Here is a 19,033-nt window from a genome sequence, read left to right as displayed (position 1 = left end):
TATTCCCTGGTGTGCATACCCTGGTGGGGACTAGTGCGTCTTCTTTTGAGTTAATGCCAAGCTGCCCATATTTATTTGATCCCCAAGCAAGTAGAATAGAACCACTTTCATTTTTTTGGTCGGTCCCTCCTGAATCTTCTTGGTCATTGTCTTCTAGGGCGAAAGAGAAGTCATAGCCAGCGAAAACGCGGATACGCTTTGAAGTACAGTCTTGGACAGGCACAATAACTGGTGTCACTTCATCTGTTAAGCGCCCAGTTCCTAGCTGACCGTGATGGTTTTTGCCATATGAGAAGATCTTGCCCGTGTCGGTACTTAACAGAACGTGGCTGAGACCGCATGCAACACACACGACTCGCCCGTAACATGATAGAATGGTGTGGGTCAGAGGGTTGGTCACGCGATGACGAACGACTGATGCCGTGTTGTTGTGCGCGGTATCGTCAGAAAACGTTGTTGAGCAGGTTTGCCTTCCAAAGAAGGAAGAGAAAACTTGGCTGTTGAGCGAGGAATCCACCGAGACAATGGTAAAGAAGTCCTCGCACGCTGAGACGGTACCAAGAATTGCGAGCTCGCCTGACAAAGTAGGATGTTGAGGTAACGACAGCGAGTTTCCATCTGCAGCCCTCACAAAATACGAAAGTGGTTTGCTAAAATAGCATGGGACGTCGCTGTCAAGATTGTCATCTCTATTGAATGACCGCGGCGAGGGCTCCGACTCAGGACACTCTTTCTGTAGAGGAATGCACCTGCGGGAGCACGTTTTTTTGTGCTCCACGCTTCTCATCACAAACATCGGTTCTCCAGAAATTCCCATCATCCTATCCAGATACAGAAAAGTACTCTTCTGTGGCGTCCAAACTTGTGCTTCCATATTCCTTGCGAAAGTTTGGTGTTTCAAGACACTGCATGCGGGGATTTGTAAACGGGTAGCGTGCGGTACTGTGGCGGTGGTAGTGTAACTGTTCATACACCGGAAGCTAGAGCGGCATACGTGAATTATCCGCTGCGTTGTGTGGCCGCTATGCAGCGCCCAAGTTGTACAACTTATATCCTCGTCCCCTGTGTCGCTGAATAAGCATTTATCACAGCTCTTAAAAGTCGATATAACGAGCTGTGAGGTACCCTTTTCACAATGGGGTACAGAGTGGTGGCGAGTCTTGTGGGGGGTTTGTTCCTGGCGAATTCCATTGGCAGTGTTTCGGCAACTGAATGGTGTCGGGCTGCTCCAGAAGATGGCAGGCCCGAGTACGGAGTGTGTCTAGCAGCCGGAGAAGGCTCTGCTCGGTATATTATCGAGATCGTTCCTGTCGTTGGTCCCGGAATCGATTTGCAGTGAGCGAATTATTGGCCGCTGCGGCAGAAATCCAGGCTCGCTTTCATTTCAACGATACTACAGAAGCAACGTGAAGCTCACTGTGGCAGGAAGCGACGGAAGTGAAACCAAACCGATTCCCATAGCATCGGAAGCTTTTGGCACAGAGAAACGGTAGGGATGCCTACTGTCACAGTTCGGCACTTCTGCATCAGCGCGGTTTTGTCAGAGTGACTGTTGACCGGATTGATGTTGGCGACCCTGAGTCTGTCGGCGTCTTCATTACTGGAAACTCCGCCTGGAAGTGTAAACGCATTACAGTGTGGAAAGACTTCCGCTACTGGTTATTCGACTGCACTGGAGTCTTGGACCCGGAACATCGGGACGCTGTGAGTTATGGTGATGTAGTTAACCGTCGGTACATATTATCAGTCGCTCAATAGATATTCACAATGTCAGGCAATAAAATGTACCAAGCGATCATGCAGACAGGGAACGACGAGCACGGTATGTATTTAAAGCTTCCTTGAACCCCGATAACAAGACTCATATCAACCGATCTGTCGCTTCGATACAGCTGGCACCTCCGGAGGCATAGAACTTACATTAATTGGGAGTGAACGTCAATCATCTCCGAAGCTACTCGTCCAGGATGTTCGCCCCGGGGCTGAAAGAAGGATTCGATTCAGAGCAGCCGACGGTATGCACAGGTTGCACCTTTCGCAGGGACAGTCTCTCCTATTCATGTCTTCAATCTCAGTTGGCGACGTAACGGCGCTCGTTCTTCGGAACACAGCGGACACCGATCCGTGGTACTGCGAGTTCGTCCGTATCAAGACTGACGATGGCAGGGTGTTCGCATTTAATGTCAAGAGATGGATTGGCACCCCTTACGAATCTGCGATAAGAGTGTCTCTCAAACCCTCGGGGGATACTGACACTCCTGCTCAAGACGTCGAGTGCCACACGAGAGCTCTCGAACTATACAGCCGGTGAGCTGTACATCTGAACCCTTTTGGGCCATTCTTGAGAAGTTTGTCGTTACAGCATTCCTGAAAACATCGGGATCTTCAAAGTTCGCTGTCCGATGAACTGCCAAGCATCAACCTTCGCCAGTGTCGACGGCTCTTCGATTCATCCGATGGCGAGTTCTATTTGTGCCGCGGCCATTCACGACGGTGTCCTCTCCCCTTCCGGTAAACAACACCGCCTGCCTCGGAACAAATATACGAGTTGTCACCGCTGTACAAAACAGGTGGAGAAGTCGTTGTTTCGGTCGTTGGCGAGCTGCCAGAGTATACTGGGAGTACTCTAAACCCAACAGGTTCGTTCTGTTTTAAACGAACACATTTAAGGCTCAGTGTTGTAACTCCATTGTAGGCACAGTTTCCACGAGTTTTAGATCCTCGCCAGATATCCCTAGTGCAAGCTTCTTTGTCTATCGAACCGGTATGAGCAGTCTGCTGCCAAGTGGCGAAGTGCTTTTTCCATTCCAGGATCTAATCAGATTCCATTGACGAGGTGGACAAGGATGTTCGAGTAGTCGATGGTACGCGCTTCGACTGCACACTTATTTTAAGCGGCTTTATTGGTCTTACTCCCCTCAGCTTATGGAAAGCTATCTTCCACCGGGCGCCTGGAAATCCGACGCAACGGCGTTTGGGGTTCAGTGTGGTGAGTTCAGTATCAACGAACACAAACTGCAGAGTTACGCCTGAGTGTCTCACCGTGCAGCAAGCAGGGTGATTTTACAGTTTTCACGATTGACTCAGCTCGGAAAGCATGCCACGAGCTCGGTAGGAGATGTTGAATGTATTCGGAAAGCAGGTTCTTCAACGTGCGGACATGTGACAGGGTACCTTCACGGCATGTACCTAGAGGACGGCTGCGATTCTGTGGAGGGCCAGTACGTGTGTGCTGGCGCCAAGTATCCTGTTTCTGTCGCTGGTAAGAGAATAAAGTTACTGCTTACACGGCAACGCAAGAGAGTGTAACATGTGTCCGCAGGTGTCATGGTAATTTTTGGTTCGCTCAACTGTTCCAGTTGGTAGAAACGAACCTTGGTGTGCAGTGTATGGGACCTGAGAAAAGCCTGGCTGACTGCACGTTTGAAGAGCCGCCTGCGCGTTGCGCCGACCACTCTATGGATGTAGCCGTCAGATGCACTAATACTCCTCCGGCAGAGCCCCCGCTGGGAAGTCTCCGCATTGTCGACGAAAGTGGGGCTCCAGCTACAAATGGAGTGGGCAGACTACAATTCTACAACGAAGGTAGGTCGAGCGCGTGTTCAACATTTTCGTACCGGCCACCAAGATGGCGGAAATCAGGGTGGGGAAGCGTGTGCAGTGATGGATGGACAAGAGAATCTGAGAAAGTTGCCTGCCTTCAGATGGGCTACACCGGCATCAAGGTTTGCATCGCATCATACTTGCGTTCTTTTTTTTTCTTCAAAAATGACTTTTCATTCAGCACGGTGGATACTCTGATGACGGATGTGACGATGTCAACGGAGTCAACTTGTGTGGACCTGACACGGAAAAGATTACTGCTTTCGGTGTAGCCTGCGGAGGTGAGTGCTATTGGTACAAGTCGGCATAAATTCGAGTGCACCATACGCACTTACTATAGGCGAGGAAACAAGTTTGAGACACTGCCCCCATGAGATATCAAGCGACATTTACTGCGTTCATGAGGAGGATATCATTGTCGGCTGCCGCGGTGACGGAGATCCTTCAGGAATGGGCCTGTTCAGGACCGAGGATATTCCGGCTTTGTCGAAACGGAGCTTGCCACCGAAGATCGAACTCAACTGTGGCGACCGCCCTCTATCGCAGAAGCAGATGGGTGGGCAAGCTGGAGCGATGTTTGTAGCCACGTGTCCTGAGGGCTGCAGGTAGGCATCGGGGTATGATAAATCAGGTAGCCCAGTGGTTACTTCGCTTTATTTGCAGCGAAGAGCCGGGCTCTTTGAAGGGAACTTACATCTATACAGATGACTCACCAGTAAGATCATCGCTTCGGTTGTCTCCTCTGGCGTGTGACTGCATTTCAAAAATAGATTTGCAAAGCGGCCATCCACGTCGGAGTTGTAGGACCCCTAGGCGGCAACATTGTTGTTGTGCTGGGAGAGGGACAGGATTCTTTCATGGAATCAGAGCGCAACGGCGTCAAAAGCGAGTCCTTTGGGCGATACGATCGCACATGTAGGAACTTCTTACCGACCTGAGAGTGCCACATGGATTCAGTGACCTTTAACAGTTATGGTGTCCATTCCCATCAACTCTGTGAAAGCCCGGACAGCCAAGAAATACGTTGATGGGGCTACGTACGCTGGAAGATCGGCAATCCCTGGTGGAGGTGACGGAAGAGAGCATCAGGTTGACCTGTTAGCCAGCCAATAAACGCACCCTATGTTCAGGAAAGTTTCCGGCGTTCAGAGAATCTGACACAGTCACCCTCGTAGACGTCTTGCCCGAGAGGTTCCGTTGGTTTGCTCCGGAGGACTTCACTGGTGAGCACGATAAGAACTGTTACCCATCGGAGAACTTTGTTCTAACTGACAGGGACCAGGCTTCCGAGGTCGACCGGAGGATTACGTGGACACGGAGAAACTGCCTGGTGCGAAAGCGCTAACAGGTTTTTCAGACTTTACCTTTGCTCTACAGATGGCTGTTACCGGTGAGCCATCAAATCACCGGCCATCCGGCTTCCGTGTTTACGAGAGCTATGTCAGGAGGGAAAAGGAAATGGAGGTCCATACTAACCCAAAGTGGTTGTGAAGGCTTCACTTTCGCAATCGACGATAAGGATGAGCTCGTCTTCGAACAAAATTGTCACCCCAAATTCATAAGCACTGGGATAAAGCCAGCCATAGGAGGTGGGTAGTGTTAAACCAATGACACCACCTCGCTAGCTATAAACGAGCCCATCCGCAGAACCACTACATATTGCTGTCTCATATTATTCGCCTGAAAAAGTTGTCAACATCTACGTGAATGGGCGACAGGTTGTTTCGGAGAAGACTGATTTCGATTTCAACTTGAAGGTAAACTTGTGAGGAGCTCCACTTGCTGTTGTGTATCACAAACCACTTTATTCAGAGCAAATTAATAATCGGACGTGCTGCGGATTCCGAGTCTGAGTATTTTATTGGCCACATAACCGCGCTAAAAGTTTTCTCTTACGCGCTTTCTCCGGAGCAAGTACGGCGCGTAGCAGCTGAGGCAGGTTCTGGACTCGGCGCTGGCGGTCCTGTCCCCCGCGGAGAACGACGTACAGATGATGGGCGCGTCTGCTTGTCGCCATGCTCCTCAGAGGAGCCTCTTCTCAACGAAATACCGAAGTCATCACTTCCAACAAATCCAGCTATTCAGCTGACTTGCGAAGACACTCTAAGACGCGAAGAGTTCAACGGAATAACGGAGCAGCGCTTCCTTGTTTCATGCCCATCTGATTGCACATCGAAGGTTGCACAAGTTTACGGATCCAAGGTCTACTCAGAAGCGAGCTCCTTATGCAAGGCTGCCCTCCACAGTGGAGCATTGGCCACACAGGGAGGAGAAGTCATCATCGTGACACACAGCGGTCTTAAGTCGTATTCTGGTTCGACCGGGAAAAATGGTTAGCTGGAACCAAACCATTGATCATTCTACCAGTGTTTACGCAGTTTCAGGGGTCAGTAGCGTGGGAGAAGACGAGCCGCAGCTCCGATCCTTTTCCGTCCTGAAAGCGCCGAATTTTAGAAAATTGACTTGTAGAGGTACCATTCTGACGTTTATTGATAATAATATTTTTTATCACCTGACTCATCAGATGATGGAGCATTTGCCCTGAAAATGAATCCCGGAGACAAGGAACTTGTAATCTGTCCTCCTGGTTCGTAAAACGACCAGTATTGTTGTATATACTCCAGATCATACTTTCAAATGATAGGTTGCCTTGCCGCAAGCGAAGGAACAGTCTACGGAACAAGTGAGCTCGTTATCTGCATATTGTCACCACATCCCCATTCCCGAACGTATAATTGTTTATACCTCAGAAGTGTACAGCCCGATTTCGTCTGTCTGCAGAGCTGCAATACATTCTGGGCATCTAGTGAGTGACACCTGAGACCATACCTTTTGCATAAAAGTTCAGTGTGCCATTACATCGGCTTGACAGACGAATGAGGGTGGTGAAGTAGAATTGCAGGCGACTGGGCAGCATGAGGAATTTAAAGGGAGTGACAAGAATGGAATCCAGTCTGTAAATAGCGGCTGGTACTTGAGAGCTATCACTTTTGTGCGGGGAGCGCCAGTAAAGCCGCAGCAAGAAGAGCTGCGGTGACGTCATGATCTCCGAATGCTAGTGTTGGGACCGTGACAGCCTGGTTTATTTGTTGTGGCCTGTTTTGTATCCTTCGTCCTAGAAACGAAAGGGTCGCTTCAACCTGTTTGAGGTTTTGAGTAACATGACTGCCTCACACGTTAACACACAAGGTGACTGCTAACTCCGATGGGACTCGACGGAGCATGCGCTGGTGCAGTTTGAGATGAAGCATCTGTGCCTGATCCGTCGTTCATTGAAGTTTCACTTCGCCACTCGGAATCATCTTGCTTTAGACGATAGAACAACATGTACGCGTCCGAAGAGTGACATGAGTCTGCAGGCACACGCACACCTCACGATTCCAAATATGTTCTCCATTCCGACAATGCGCTATTGACGACCGTATTTGTCCGTTTAACCAGCAGGCTTACCTTCTGATACGGGCTGCACCCAAGAATCGTTGAAATCGTACCTGCATTGAGAGCGTTAACAAATAACACAGCCATAAAAAAACACGAAGAAGCGAACGGAGGCGCACACAGTGTTGCAGCGATTCAGAAAACAAAGTTGTGCGTGTCTGGTAATGGCAAATGCATCTACAAATGCTCTTCTGTGGGTAAGCCAAAAAGCTCACCATCTTCCTCGGAGCTTTGCGTACGCGAAGTAGTGGCCTCCGCCAAGCTCCCCAGAGTGAACATTCACCGCCACCAGCTCGTAAAGGGGAGCCAGCCCTTGCTGCACCGATAAGAAGTAGACATGACACAAATCGTTGTGCGCAGTACATCCCAGATCACCGAAAAACACAAAAGCTGTATGGCAACATATGACACGTCTCAACTCACATCCTTTGCGTGCATCATTTCCAGGCTCTCAGGGAGAATGTACGGAGTCATGTCCAGGTAGTCACCGGCTGCAAACAACACGATACGAAGCCGAATATTGTTGATGACAAAATAGCTGACGCGGAGTTTTTAGTAGCTGTTTGCGATTGGTGACTGACGTACCTTTGTAGGGAAATGTGACTTTAGTGCCGATTTTAGATCGCGTAAATCGACTGCATGGATCCAGTCAAAGAGACGAGCAGACGCACGTTCAGCTCATGCAACCGATTCCTGCAGGAAGCTTTTTGCTGTGGTATACTTTGAATCTCGGAACCCAGTAAACGCCCATCACGGTTATGTCGAAACTGAGAATTCCTATTCACCATGTTACTGAAGGGTTTCTCGTCAACTCTCTCGGTGGGTGAAGGGAACGGGGGTTCGCGGAAGTGGTGCTTACCCGATGTTGTGAAAACGCTTCAGATGAAGAATCAAAATCTTGGGCATTTTCCAAAGGTCCAGCTTCTTGTAGGCCTGGACATGCTCTTTGCACGAGCTGCAGTACCTGCCCAACGGAAAAGTTGAAGTCACACAGGCCAGAAACGTACATACGGTTCTCGCAGCAAACAACGCGAACGCAGCGGAATCTGAGGGTTCGCAGCTCACCACATGTTTTCAACGTCCAGTCGTTCTTGCTCCGAGAAGAGACGCAGGCAATCGGAGATGTCCGTACTTGGCTGCACCTCCACAGCTCCCATCATCCTAATGCCTTCTGCGGGTCCCACCTTTTCGCTGTCTGCGAACGATCCCATGTCGGCATAGAGTAGAATAACCTGCAAGGGAACAGAATTACACAAGGCGGTTCGCCTGAATTCGGGTTTCTCCATGGATGGACCATACTGCTTCCTCTCATCAAGAGTCGGATCAAAGAATCCGCCAACAACCACTCACAAAGTCTCCCGTCTTGGGTTTCACGTTCGCCGACACAAGTTGGTTGTCGACTGGGAGAGGCCGCGGCTGGTTACTCGCCTTCCCTCCAATACCGTTCGCCAGCAAATTCACGCCCTGGCTGAGAACGCTCTTCTGTGCTTCCTGCGCGCAAAACCCTGAAGGCTGAGGGCACACGCAGTCGAACAGAAGTCGACAAGAAACGGTATCCACCGGTTACGAGCATCCTCGCAAAGGCCTCCCTTTAGAAGACATATGAACGCTGCAGGCTCTTTGAAACGACTCTCGTCGCCGTCTGTCCAGCAGGGCTCACCACCAAGAGCTTGACCTGCCGAGTTTCGGCTAGGTCCGACTGCCCCGAGAAGCTCCGAATGAATCCAACAGCGTGATTGATCAGGGACTGTCCCTGCGGGCTGCCTTCTTCTTCACGTGGCTGAGTCTCTTCCGGCCGCGAGCTGGACTTCTCTTCTTCACTGCTGTCGTGGTAGATGGCCTCCACTTGCTTGTGAAGCTCCTCGCATGTGGTGCCCGTCGGGACAGGCAACAACACTGGCATACACCGCTGGATTGGCCTAACGTCTGAAGTGGGGAAAAGGAGATGCGCAGACAGTGGCGAAAAAACACTGACGGACACCGCAGCGAAGAGGAGGCACGAGACACTCCCAGATCTCTTTGCGCCTCGGTTTTTCTGACCGCTACACAAAGATCCGCGACAGGGGCGGATGTGACACCTATACACAAACATCTGTAACAGTGAATACATGCGTGGATGTATCCGAGGAAGCGATTCAAGTTCTCCGTGTAGTTCCTGTCCCTCTTTCTCTTCTTACCTCCAGAAGGGGTTCTGAAGACGGGGAGGACGAGGGCGAAAGTTGTGTCGGTCTCGGCGAGGCCTCTCGCGCCGAGGCAGGCGCTGTTGGACTGCAGCAGAGTAACCGCATGCGTGGAAGAAGATACTACTGCACCGTTGACTTCGTTTTGAATCGACTGATTCCCTCCTGTCGTCTCGCTTTCTGTTACGCTCCACTCACCCTTCTCTTCTTGATGCGGTGACAAGCTGCTTCTGGGGACGGCTTCTCGCTGTCACCTGACGTGTGACTGTCTGTCTTCCACCGGTCTTCACTTGTGTCGCCGTCCCCGGCGGCAGTCATTGGAGGCGTCTTCGTCTCCGCAGAGTCGCTCGTGTGTCCTGCAGATCCTCGGGCGCACTCGCCTTTCGCTGTCGGCTCCGAAGAATACTCATCGACAGCAGCCTCTGGCCCGTCCCTCGCAGAGTCCTTTCCGGAGCCGGCCTCAAGTTCCTGAGGGGAGATGCCACAGCAAGACACGAGTCAGGACGGAGTGTACATGCGCGGGACGCTTCGCTTCATGTGTTGACTGCGAAGCAGAGGCTTTTCCCGCCACAGTGAAGAGAACTCTCTTCTGAGCCGCTTTCTCTGTCTGACTCCGAGATCGTCGAGTTCGCCGTTGAAGTTCAATTCTGTGACCAGACACGCCCACACTCGGAGAAAAAAGCATTCCAGTCAGTGGAACGTTGGTCGTCTGTCTCCTGTCTCACCTGAACGATCCGAGAGGGCATCAGCCACGCAAAGATGTGCGACGGCTTTCGGTCGAACCTGAACCTCACCTGCGATGAACAAATGCCATTAGGAAAGGGAAAGCTCTTCCTGATCTCTGCGAACTGTCTTTCCTCACTCAAATGTACAAAGGCGCAAGCTAAAAAAGCGAAGTTGAACCTTCCGTACAAACGGCAAGAAAACGCTATTTTTCAAAGAACGCCTTTATGAAAACAAATCTTCAAGAAAGATTAAAATTATGCTAGGGCTCCTGCGTGCCACGAACTCACCTTCGTTGAGGCTTGCAGCACCTTCTCTGGTGAGAGACGATGCAAGCCACGAAAACGGAACACAAAGTAACTCCTCTCTAAAAAGACGAACACTTCAACTTCGAGGTTCCGGCTCGCGAACCGCCGCAACAGGCACAAGAGAACGTCTGTGGCAGAAAAACATGTTTAACATTTTGGTATCTCGCGGGCGACGCTCGTGTGACTCGGGAGGATGGCGCCTCGCATCTGATTGGTTCAGGCCTTTTTCTTTGAACACATTTCGAGCTGTCTAGCGCGCCAAATGCGGGAGTTTTCTACCGGAACTTTAGGCCCGGAGACTCTCCTTTTAGGGTCGCGACCCTCAGAGATTGTCGACAGGGCTCACAGTGTCCTCTGCTGTAAAGATCTTGGCGTTCACATCCGAGAAATACACTCCTGCAAGGTCTTCTCTGTTTTTCGCGACCATGAGGACGTTGTCCGCGCTCAGCTGCGAAAGTTCCTTCAGCTGGACGTCTGCGGAGCGACGGAGAGAAGACAGAGAAAGCCGCAACACATCCTAAAATGTCGGCGGGCTCTGATGGAGTCAAAAAGAAAAATCCAAGAGACGAATATTTAGAAACACTACAAAAAAACGACGGCTCTCCAGTCTCACAGGACGCTGTGTCTTGGTCGATTGGAAAACCTCTGACAAGTCGATTTCTCAACAGTGCCCTTTACCCAACTCGTCGTCCCCCTTCCTCATCAAAGCCTTTCACCATCAGCCAAGACACATCTATACATCGAAGCCTGTTCACTATATGACATAAATAAAAATAGGTGCATGTGTGTTTTCAGCGGCAGGTGACGGTGTGTATGTACACCCGACGCGAAAAGGGCCGCCACGACGAGGAGACTCGCAGGAGACGCAAGAAAACATTGTCGAGAAGCCGCACGAGATGCTCAGACATGCTACCAAAGAAGACGCACTTGACAAGACGTTCCGTCGCAAGACTTCTTTCTCCTCGACGCTGAGAGTCTGCATCGCTGCATCTGAGACAAGACGAGCGACAGTGTCCTGAAAAAGAGCGTAGGAAAGAACAGGGAAGCCCTGCGACGCCGTAGGATTTGAAGGGTTTTGAAATGCAGAGTCTCGCTTGAAACCGCTCTTTGTTTTCCGTGAAATACCCCCAGCTGTTTCCTTCTGCACAACTCTGCACTCGAAAATATACTCGCTGCATGCAGAGATTCGGAGCCAGCCAGAAAACGCGTGTGCGGATGCATGCCTTCCTCTCTGTTTTACACCACTGGCCACGCAGACTTGCTTCGCTTGAAGGATGCGATTTCCTTCTTCTCCCTACCACGCAGACTTGCTTCGCGGTGTTGTAGTCGAGGTTTCCGGGGAAGGCGCGCTGAAAGCAGAAGGCTTCTGGACGCCCGGGGTCGACGCCGAGAGTGAAGACGACCTGGTGTCTCCATTCGGGAGGCACAGGGAGAGAGAGGTACATGAACGGGTCAAACGTGACAGAAACTTTTCTGCATGCAGGGCACTCGAGGCGCGAGCGGTACTGGCCCTGAAACAAGTCGACAATCACCGAGTCGTTGATTTCTTTGTGGCGCTGCCATGAGAGCTCAGCCACTTGCGCGTCTGGCTTCTCCGGGCCGCCCTCGATTTTCGACTGAGAAAGAAAAAAGAAAAGCATGGTGCCGAAAGTACAGAGGGAGAAGGCCAAGAAGCAAAGAAACCGAAGGAAGGGCAGAAAAACAGGGGAGCAGGACAGAAACAAGAGAACATCAAAAGAAGAAAGTCAAAAAGAAGACAAACGCAAGATATCGAGACTGACAAGCCCGCTAGGTCATCTTGTCTCAGCTTTCCTGCCTGTGTAGACTTGAGGCGCGAGTCAGAAACCGAGCGCGAAATGGTTCTCCGCAGTTAAGAAGTGAAGAAAAGATGAGGGCATGAACAGTCGCCACTGAGCAAGCTTTGCCACCACAAAACAAAGAAAACGACAAACTTTTCTTCTCATGCATATCTATCTATCTTTATATATATATGTCTATAAATCTATAGATATATGTGTTTAGGAGAGACACGCGGACGTTAGGGACGGGGAGCCCTCCCGACTTGTTTCGCTTGACTGCACTTCTTTGTTTTCCGAACATGTGCGACACACCTCCCGCAAAGCTCCTCCCATCTTCGCTGCCGGGTTCCGGCGGCGCAGGAACCCGGCAAGAGGAAGACCTCAGGTGTATGTACACCTAGAGAAAGCCCTGTGTGCGAGGTTCGGAAACTCCGTGTTTGACTTCTCACCTCGTAGTACGGTTTCTTCTTGATGCGATTAAGGTCTTCGTGGAGACCATCGAGAAGAAAAGCAATTAACTCCTGGGAGTCTTGTTGGTTGTAGCCCAGAAATTCCTCCCTCACACGTCCCACTGCCGCCTTCAAATCCCGAGGAGCGAGCGACGATTCACCTCCGAACCACATGTCCTAAACAAAGAGACAGACGGGCGTTTTGCTCTCAGGTCGAGGCTCTGCACACCCAGAAGTTCTTAAACGGCGCATGCTCAACGACATGCGCTGACTTCTCTTCAAATCAACACGATTCTCTCGACGTTCACAAGTGTATAACTGCACGATCATGTTTTCACCTCTACATCCTATGAATGAACACGTACCCATCCATATAGATATGCGCATATATATATATATATATATATATTTACATTTACAGATACTCCTCTGTGTATGCGTGCATGCACGGGGAGACAAAGACGACTCTCTTTCCTTCGTGGCATGTGTGTACGCGATTTCTGCATAGCGTGTTTCTCCTGTCTGCTGGACAGCGGCTTTCAAGAAGCAGGACCGTCGATACGAAGGCGTCGACACAGAGACGAAGAGCGGAGCACGATCCAGAAGTCCCTGTCTTCTCGTTTTCCCTCGAAGCTGCATGCACCATTCTTCACAGAGGAACGCATAGCTCCCCTCTCTTCTCACCCGCAGCGTCGCGTGGTAGGCCCTGGCGAGGCGGCCCTGTGTGCCCATGACGTTCTCTTCGTTTATGTCTGCGACGAACTTTCCACTCAGAAAGTAGTAGGACAGCGGGAGAACTTTCGAGAGACACTGAACTGCAGAGTTCAGGAAGCACGTGTTCCCCAGGTTCGACAAGCCGCAGATGCCGCCAGACGCGAACATTTCGTCGATGTTCTCCGGTCCACGCACCTCGCGGAAAGACGAGCTTGGAAGCCCCTCTGGCCCCGGGAAGAATCTCCGAACCCCCGAGTGCTTCTCGCCCTCCCCTTCCTTGTCTGCCAGCGCAAACTGCGGCGATTCTGGAGACCGCTCCCCCGCACTCAGACGAGCATAAGGCTCCCAGGGAAGAGGCAGCGGCCGACGCTTCTCCGGGCGATCTGAAACGCATGCAGAGAAGACTTCACTTTCAAACTGGACTGCATGCAGAGCCTGGAGATTCAGACGCGTTTGAGACGCATGCAGAGACTCTCCTTAAACACGAAATTGGACTGAAAGGCACGCAGAGTCTCTCCGCTGGCATATTTCGGAAGAGACCGGGCAAGTGAACTAGAGTCCACGAAGCTGTTTCTTGAAACTCGCACGTTCGTGGTTTGAGCGAGCTGACCTGAAACGCATGCAGAATCGCCATTGTCGAGGTGGCCGTTCAAGCGCGGAGTCTCCCCTGGGAGATGCACGCAAGGCTTCGAGAGTGCAAGACGCGCTTCGGCGATCGCCGACGGACAGACGAAGAAGGCGACATCCCCGTCGACGTCTGCTTCTGAGAGAGAAGCAGTTGGACTGTCTGTACACAGCCGCCGGAGGTGGGTGGCGCCCTTCTCTTCGGGGAAGCCCACCAAAACAGTCCAAGTTGCGTTGTTCACCAATGCAAGGACCTGGATGCGAAGAAAGACAGAAGGATGTTGAGTGAACGTGAGGAAAGTCGGGGCGAGAAGCGAGTCTGGATAGAAAAAGACACTGGAGAAAGTCGGCAACTGCGAAACATTCACGTTCTGTGGAAACGAAGGACCTCCCACGAGAGCAAAAACGAACTCCTCCTGTGTAGAAAGAAAGATGGCACATGTGCGGTGACCCTCTGACGAAGAAAGAACGCCGCAAACTTCTCTGAGAAACGACGTCGACACTCTCCTCGCATGAACGACATATGCTGAAGGAAGACATCTTTCACTGTCATTCGAATGTCGAGTTGGAACGACGGATTTCCACCTCAGCCTGAATCATCTCGGCCTCGCCACACACGCGGGCTAATAACTGCATGCAACTGAAAATGCTTAACAAACGTAACCCACTCGCGTCTATTCTACTCAGCAAACGTACTGCTCGTCCACTTGACACAATCGCGTCTCTTTTACTAAACACAGTCGCGTTTCCTGCAGGTAAAACTGGCGTAGAAGACACCTGCTGGTCCCGACCTTTGTGCGAGCTTCTTCAACAGTGTCCCCGTGAGAAAAGAGGAGATTGCCAGCGAGGACGAAGGCTGCACTGTCTGAAGAGTCCGGATTCTCGGGTGTATAGACGCCCAAGAGCAGAGGCTGCGTCTCGACTTTGAGACGTTGACCGTCGCGATACACTCGCCGAGGCACCTCGATATCTGCCTCAAAGTGCTGCATCAGCAGGCGCCAGAACTCCTCGTTTACCACTTCGAAGAGTTCTCCCTGAAAAGGAAAAAACGAGTAATTTCATGGTTGACATAACGCGCAAGAATGCAGAGGCTCGTTCACTATGTAACTACGTGGAACGAGATATAAGCAGCCAGTGTACAGGCATGCAGAAGCTTAGAAAAAGTTCTGAAACACGCCCCACACACATGAGTATACACAGGTGAACGCAAAAAACATACACACATCTGCGAACGCTGCCTACAACACAGGCATATAATCATGTACATATAATACACAAATTTATGTGAATGCATGAGTGAATGCATATGCCACATACAGACATACATATACATACATACATATATGCCTATAGATATATGTACATACGGTTGAATAAAGCGGCTTTGGAATCGGCTTTTTTTGGTAGACCAGTTGAACACCTGCATTGGAAACTGTGTTGCCGTTTTGAGTGAGAACATATCTCCACTTCTTACTTGCGCAAATGCGACAGAGTCGTCGAGACGCGTGGACTTCGTCGCTCGCGGTCTGTCTCTGCTTGCCGCACTCAGCAGAGGCCGGTTCCGAATTCTTAGCGGCAAATCTTGAGAAGAAAGACCTGGACTCTCTGGATCTTCAGACGTCCCGTAACTCGCGAGAAGCTGCAGATTGTCGAGGAACTCTCGATCTACAACGTACCTAAAAAACGAAACAATCCAAATAAGGAAACACTAACTGCACATGCATATATACACATATATACATATATGCATGTACATGTATGTACGTGTGTCTGTTTCTCTGTGTGTATGCAGTATATATGCACAGATACGTATTTTTGTATAGACGTATGACTGTATACAAGTGATTATGCAAAGATTTGTATACATACCACCTATAGGAGTAGTTTTGCGTCCTGCTCTTCTTTCGTTTCCTGCTGTGTTTGGACATCCTCCCAAAAGAAACAACGCATTTTCCACAAACACGTACTCATAACATACACATGCACACCTTTACACACGTATATATATATATATATATACATATAAATGTATATATATAGTACATATGCAGACGGAGATTGATGGGGATACCGAAAGACGGAGAGACAACCTTGTCAACAAAGAAGAGATGCTCACAACGCAGACAGACACCTTACAGAGAGACAGCAGAAACGGACTCGTGAGACGCATGGACGTTAGGAAAGAACTATTTCTTAAGAAACTCTGATAGATGAATCATCGAGACGCGAATACACGGATTTATATATATACGTATACGTGTGTGTCAAAAGAGCATTGATAAATACTTTTACATATATATATATATATATATACACGCACGCATATACATATATATAAATATATAGAGAGATAGAGAAGCATTTCCTCGATGAAAATATATGTACATACATATGCCTCCAGCGCTGTATATATACATATGTAGATATAAGTACATGTATATTTGTGAGAAGTGAACTGGAAACGCGGACTTCGAGGAGAATGAAGAGCACAAGATCTTTGGGGAATGTCAATGAAGAGGCCATTTTTCTTTCGGCATTTTCTACGTTTTGCGTTTCAAATGAAAGACATACTACGCGCGAGAAAGAAGAGCCGCTTCAGAAAGAAACGAGGAAAAATGGGTCTGGTGTGAAAGAGAGAGAAGGCCCGGTGTAGGCAGGCACTTGAGGTTCACGAACCATTTCCGAGAGATCTCGGACGACCTGAGATTCGAGCTTGACTAGAGAACGCATCTTTCCTAGGAGAAGATACAGTACTCTTTCTTCTTTGAAGTCTCTTTTGACTTGTGCATTATTGAGGTCGATGAACTGGATTCTGAGTGTCGATTTCTGTAGTCTTCTCTCTGTTCACAATCTGCTCAAGAGCTCACCAACTTTCGTCTTCGGACTGAATCAACATGGGCTCTGAAAACTTTCCCCAGATCAGCCTTGCGGCCTCCTGCGTGACGCATGGCTTCTTCATTATCGCCGACTGCCAGTCCATTTTCCTCACGAGGCTCTGTCCTCTGTCTTCCTTCTGCTGATATCGTTCAGATCTCGAGAGCCGCTTCGTTCTGTCTTGCAGAGAAGAGGGTCTGTCTGCCTTCAAGTCAGCCTTCAGAGGAGCTGCACATGTCGGGAACCTTCTCTTCGCTGTCTGTGGTTTCCGTGGAACTGCATGCAATCGAAAGAGCCTCGTTTGCAGGCTCGACACACAAGACGTTCCCGCTGTGGTGCCGCGTGAATCTGCGAGGAGAGGTCTCTCTGTGTGGAGGTGAGTCGCACGCAGGGGAGGCGGAAGAGGGACGAGGAAACGAAACTTTGGGGGCAGAAACTTGGTGAAAATTCACGCGACTCTGAGCTGTATATACACCTTACACACTTCAGTCGATCGATACTCAAAAAAGCGAGAGAAGGAGAAACTGGGGGACGAGAAAGGGACAAAGAGAGAAGAACACCGAAAAGGAGAGAAGAAAGGCGAGGCCGTCGCACACCGTTTTTCGAGCCAACGTTCCAGGAAATTAAAAAACAAAGAACAGACTCTTGAAACATATACCGGAAAATCGCACATTCGGGGAAGAAGCGTCTACGCTGTCGGGCATCTTTTCTTCCCGCAGCTCTCTCTCCGTTCCCTGAACGTCTCCCAGGAACGGTCCTCTTCACCTCGTGCTGGACGAGACGTGAAAGCGGTTCTTCGGGGATCTTGTGAAGTTCAGAGAGTGAGAAAAAACAGTACCAAACAGTCGTCTTTACTCGTCCTCCACTGTCCGCCTCTCCCGCCTCCTTCTGCGCCCTCCTGCGGAAGCCTAGATAGCAGCGCGGAGGCCCAAAGACAAGCAGAAAAACCGGAACGAGAAGAGAGAGGGCAGATAGGAAGCACCGAGAGAGAGAGAAGCGCGGACAAGTATAATGAGAAAATGAGAGACACACGCATACTCACAACGTATTTTCAGTTCGTTTATATAGGGAGAGCGATTTGGTAGCTAGTTACGGACTTTAAATGTGTGCGTCGATGGCGATCGATCGGTGTAGGTAGATCTACGGAGAAGGAGGGCAATGTGCGACTGCCCTTTGTGTTGACGAAAAGCAGCCATCCACTTCTGGTTTCTAAAGTTGAAGTGAAGTAAGTCTTCCGGCTTCGCCGTTTCTTCTCTTCTCTGCGTGTGATGAGACAGAGAGGAGAATTCTTTCGAATCTCACAACGTCTTCCTCTCCAGAGAAGGTTGAACTACGGAGGAGGAGGGTGACGCTTTAGCGCTGTAATTCCAAACTGCATGCATCTCTAGAAAAAGGCTTTCCTTCGAACTAATTGAAAACACCTCGTCTTAACATCGCCTTCCCTCTACCTCTCTGGCGCCCAGGAACTCTCAATAGAGTGTTGTCGTGGTCTCTCTTCGTCTCTATGTCCATCTCTCTCTCTCTCGACTTGTCTGTCCAGCTCTCCGTCTCTGTCTGATGTCACATTTCTACCTCTCTTGCCCATCTCTCTCCACCCGGCTCTCTATATGTCTGAAAAACGGATATTCCTTTCTATCTCTATCCGCTTTTCTCTAGATATACGACATATATACAGTACATATACATATATCTACCTCTACTTGTCTCTACCGGACAAATATATATATATATATATATATATATATATATACATTCTCCAATGCCTCTCTCTACATGTTTCCTCTTTCTCTCTATCTCAGATATATATATATATATATATATATTCCTCTCTGATCCGCCTCAACACTCTTTTTCCTTGTGTCTGTAAGGCCGTCGCTGGATGTCACACATGAACTGTTTGTGTCTTCATCTGGCCACTTCGTTTCTTATTAGCGACGAGGAAGCCTCTCTTTGTGTCCCAAATCTTTTGCTTGGTCGAGCAATCGTCTGCCTCTGAATGATTGTTCTGTCAAGCTATCCCCTGTCTCTAAGAAGCTCAAAAAAAACGCATGCGTAGGCGGCGACAGCTTCAGAGTGTGTTCCATGTGCGGGAGAGACGCACCGCGTTTCTGCTTCCAGAAACAGCTGGAAATTTCTGATGAACGACAGTCATTCTTGCGAGTCCGGAAATCTGACTCTCTTGGAAAATGTTACTCGCAAACTCATTCTCTTCATTCTTGCATTTGCTTATATTTTCTTTGCAGTTCATGTAGACGTCCATATCGACTCAGATGCATACGCGCGTGTGTATCTTGCATATGCCTACACACAGAAATCGATAT

General features: G+C 49.7%; 2 protein-coding genes across 2 annotated transcripts; one reads left to right on the top strand and one right to left on the bottom strand.

The window, feature by feature from the left end:
* Window positions 1-1,135: 1,135 nt before the first annotated feature.
* Window positions 1,136-6,815, top strand: TGME49_263410 (scavenger receptor cysteine-rich domain-containing protein; the record flags this gene model as incomplete). Its single annotated transcript, XM_018781327.1, has 31 exons — window positions 1,136-1,335; window positions 1,400-1,489; window positions 1,545-1,704; window positions 1,759-1,822; window positions 1,893-2,015; window positions 2,076-2,307; window positions 2,363-2,511; window positions 2,571-2,639; window positions 2,696-2,764; window positions 2,823-2,864; window positions 2,923-2,989; window positions 3,050-3,111; window positions 3,170-3,262; window positions 3,323-3,330; window positions 3,387-3,585; window positions 3,643-3,725; window positions 3,785-3,884; window positions 3,944-4,208; window positions 4,267-4,318; window positions 4,374-4,518; window positions 4,574-4,672; window positions 4,734-4,826; window positions 4,886-4,993; window positions 5,049-5,192; window positions 5,251-5,360; window positions 5,416-5,935; window positions 5,988-6,074; window positions 6,128-6,190; window positions 6,248-6,286; window positions 6,354-6,409; window positions 6,476-6,815. 31 exons carry the CDS (start codon window positions 1,136-1,138, stop codon window positions 6,638-6,640), a joined length of 3,756 nt encoding a protein of 1,251 aa, XP_018637162.1. The 3' UTR covers window positions 6,641-6,815.
* On the bottom strand, window positions 6,781-16,818 carry USP4 (ubiquitin-specific protease USP4; the record flags this gene model as incomplete). The annotated part of the gene is made up of 21 exons (XM_018781328.1): window positions 6,781-6,956; window positions 7,054-7,094; window positions 7,257-7,357; window positions 7,465-7,532; window positions 7,627-7,676; window positions 7,901-8,005; window positions 8,107-8,273; window positions 8,392-8,553; window positions 8,702-8,967; window positions 9,219-9,309; window positions 9,420-9,689; window positions 9,947-10,015; window positions 10,599-10,726; window positions 11,180-11,267; window positions 11,551-11,868; window positions 12,501-12,677; window positions 13,185-13,597; window positions 13,825-14,092; window positions 14,630-14,872; window positions 15,313-15,514; window positions 16,706-16,818. The coding sequence occupies 21 exons, from the start codon at window positions 16,816-16,818 to the stop codon at window positions 6,781-6,783; spliced, it is 3,516 nt and encodes a 1,171-aa protein (XP_018637163.1).
* Window positions 16,819-19,033: the final 2,215 nt, after the last annotated feature.

The sequence above is a fragment of the Toxoplasma gondii genome, chromosome VIIb (assembly GCF_000006565.2).
Source record: "Toxoplasma gondii ME49 chromosome VIIb, whole genome shotgun sequence".
NCBI classification, from domain to species: Eukaryota; Apicomplexa; class Conoidasida; order Eucoccidiorida; family Sarcocystidae; genus Toxoplasma; species Toxoplasma gondii.
This window is presented reverse-complemented; position numbering and strand designations above follow the sequence as displayed.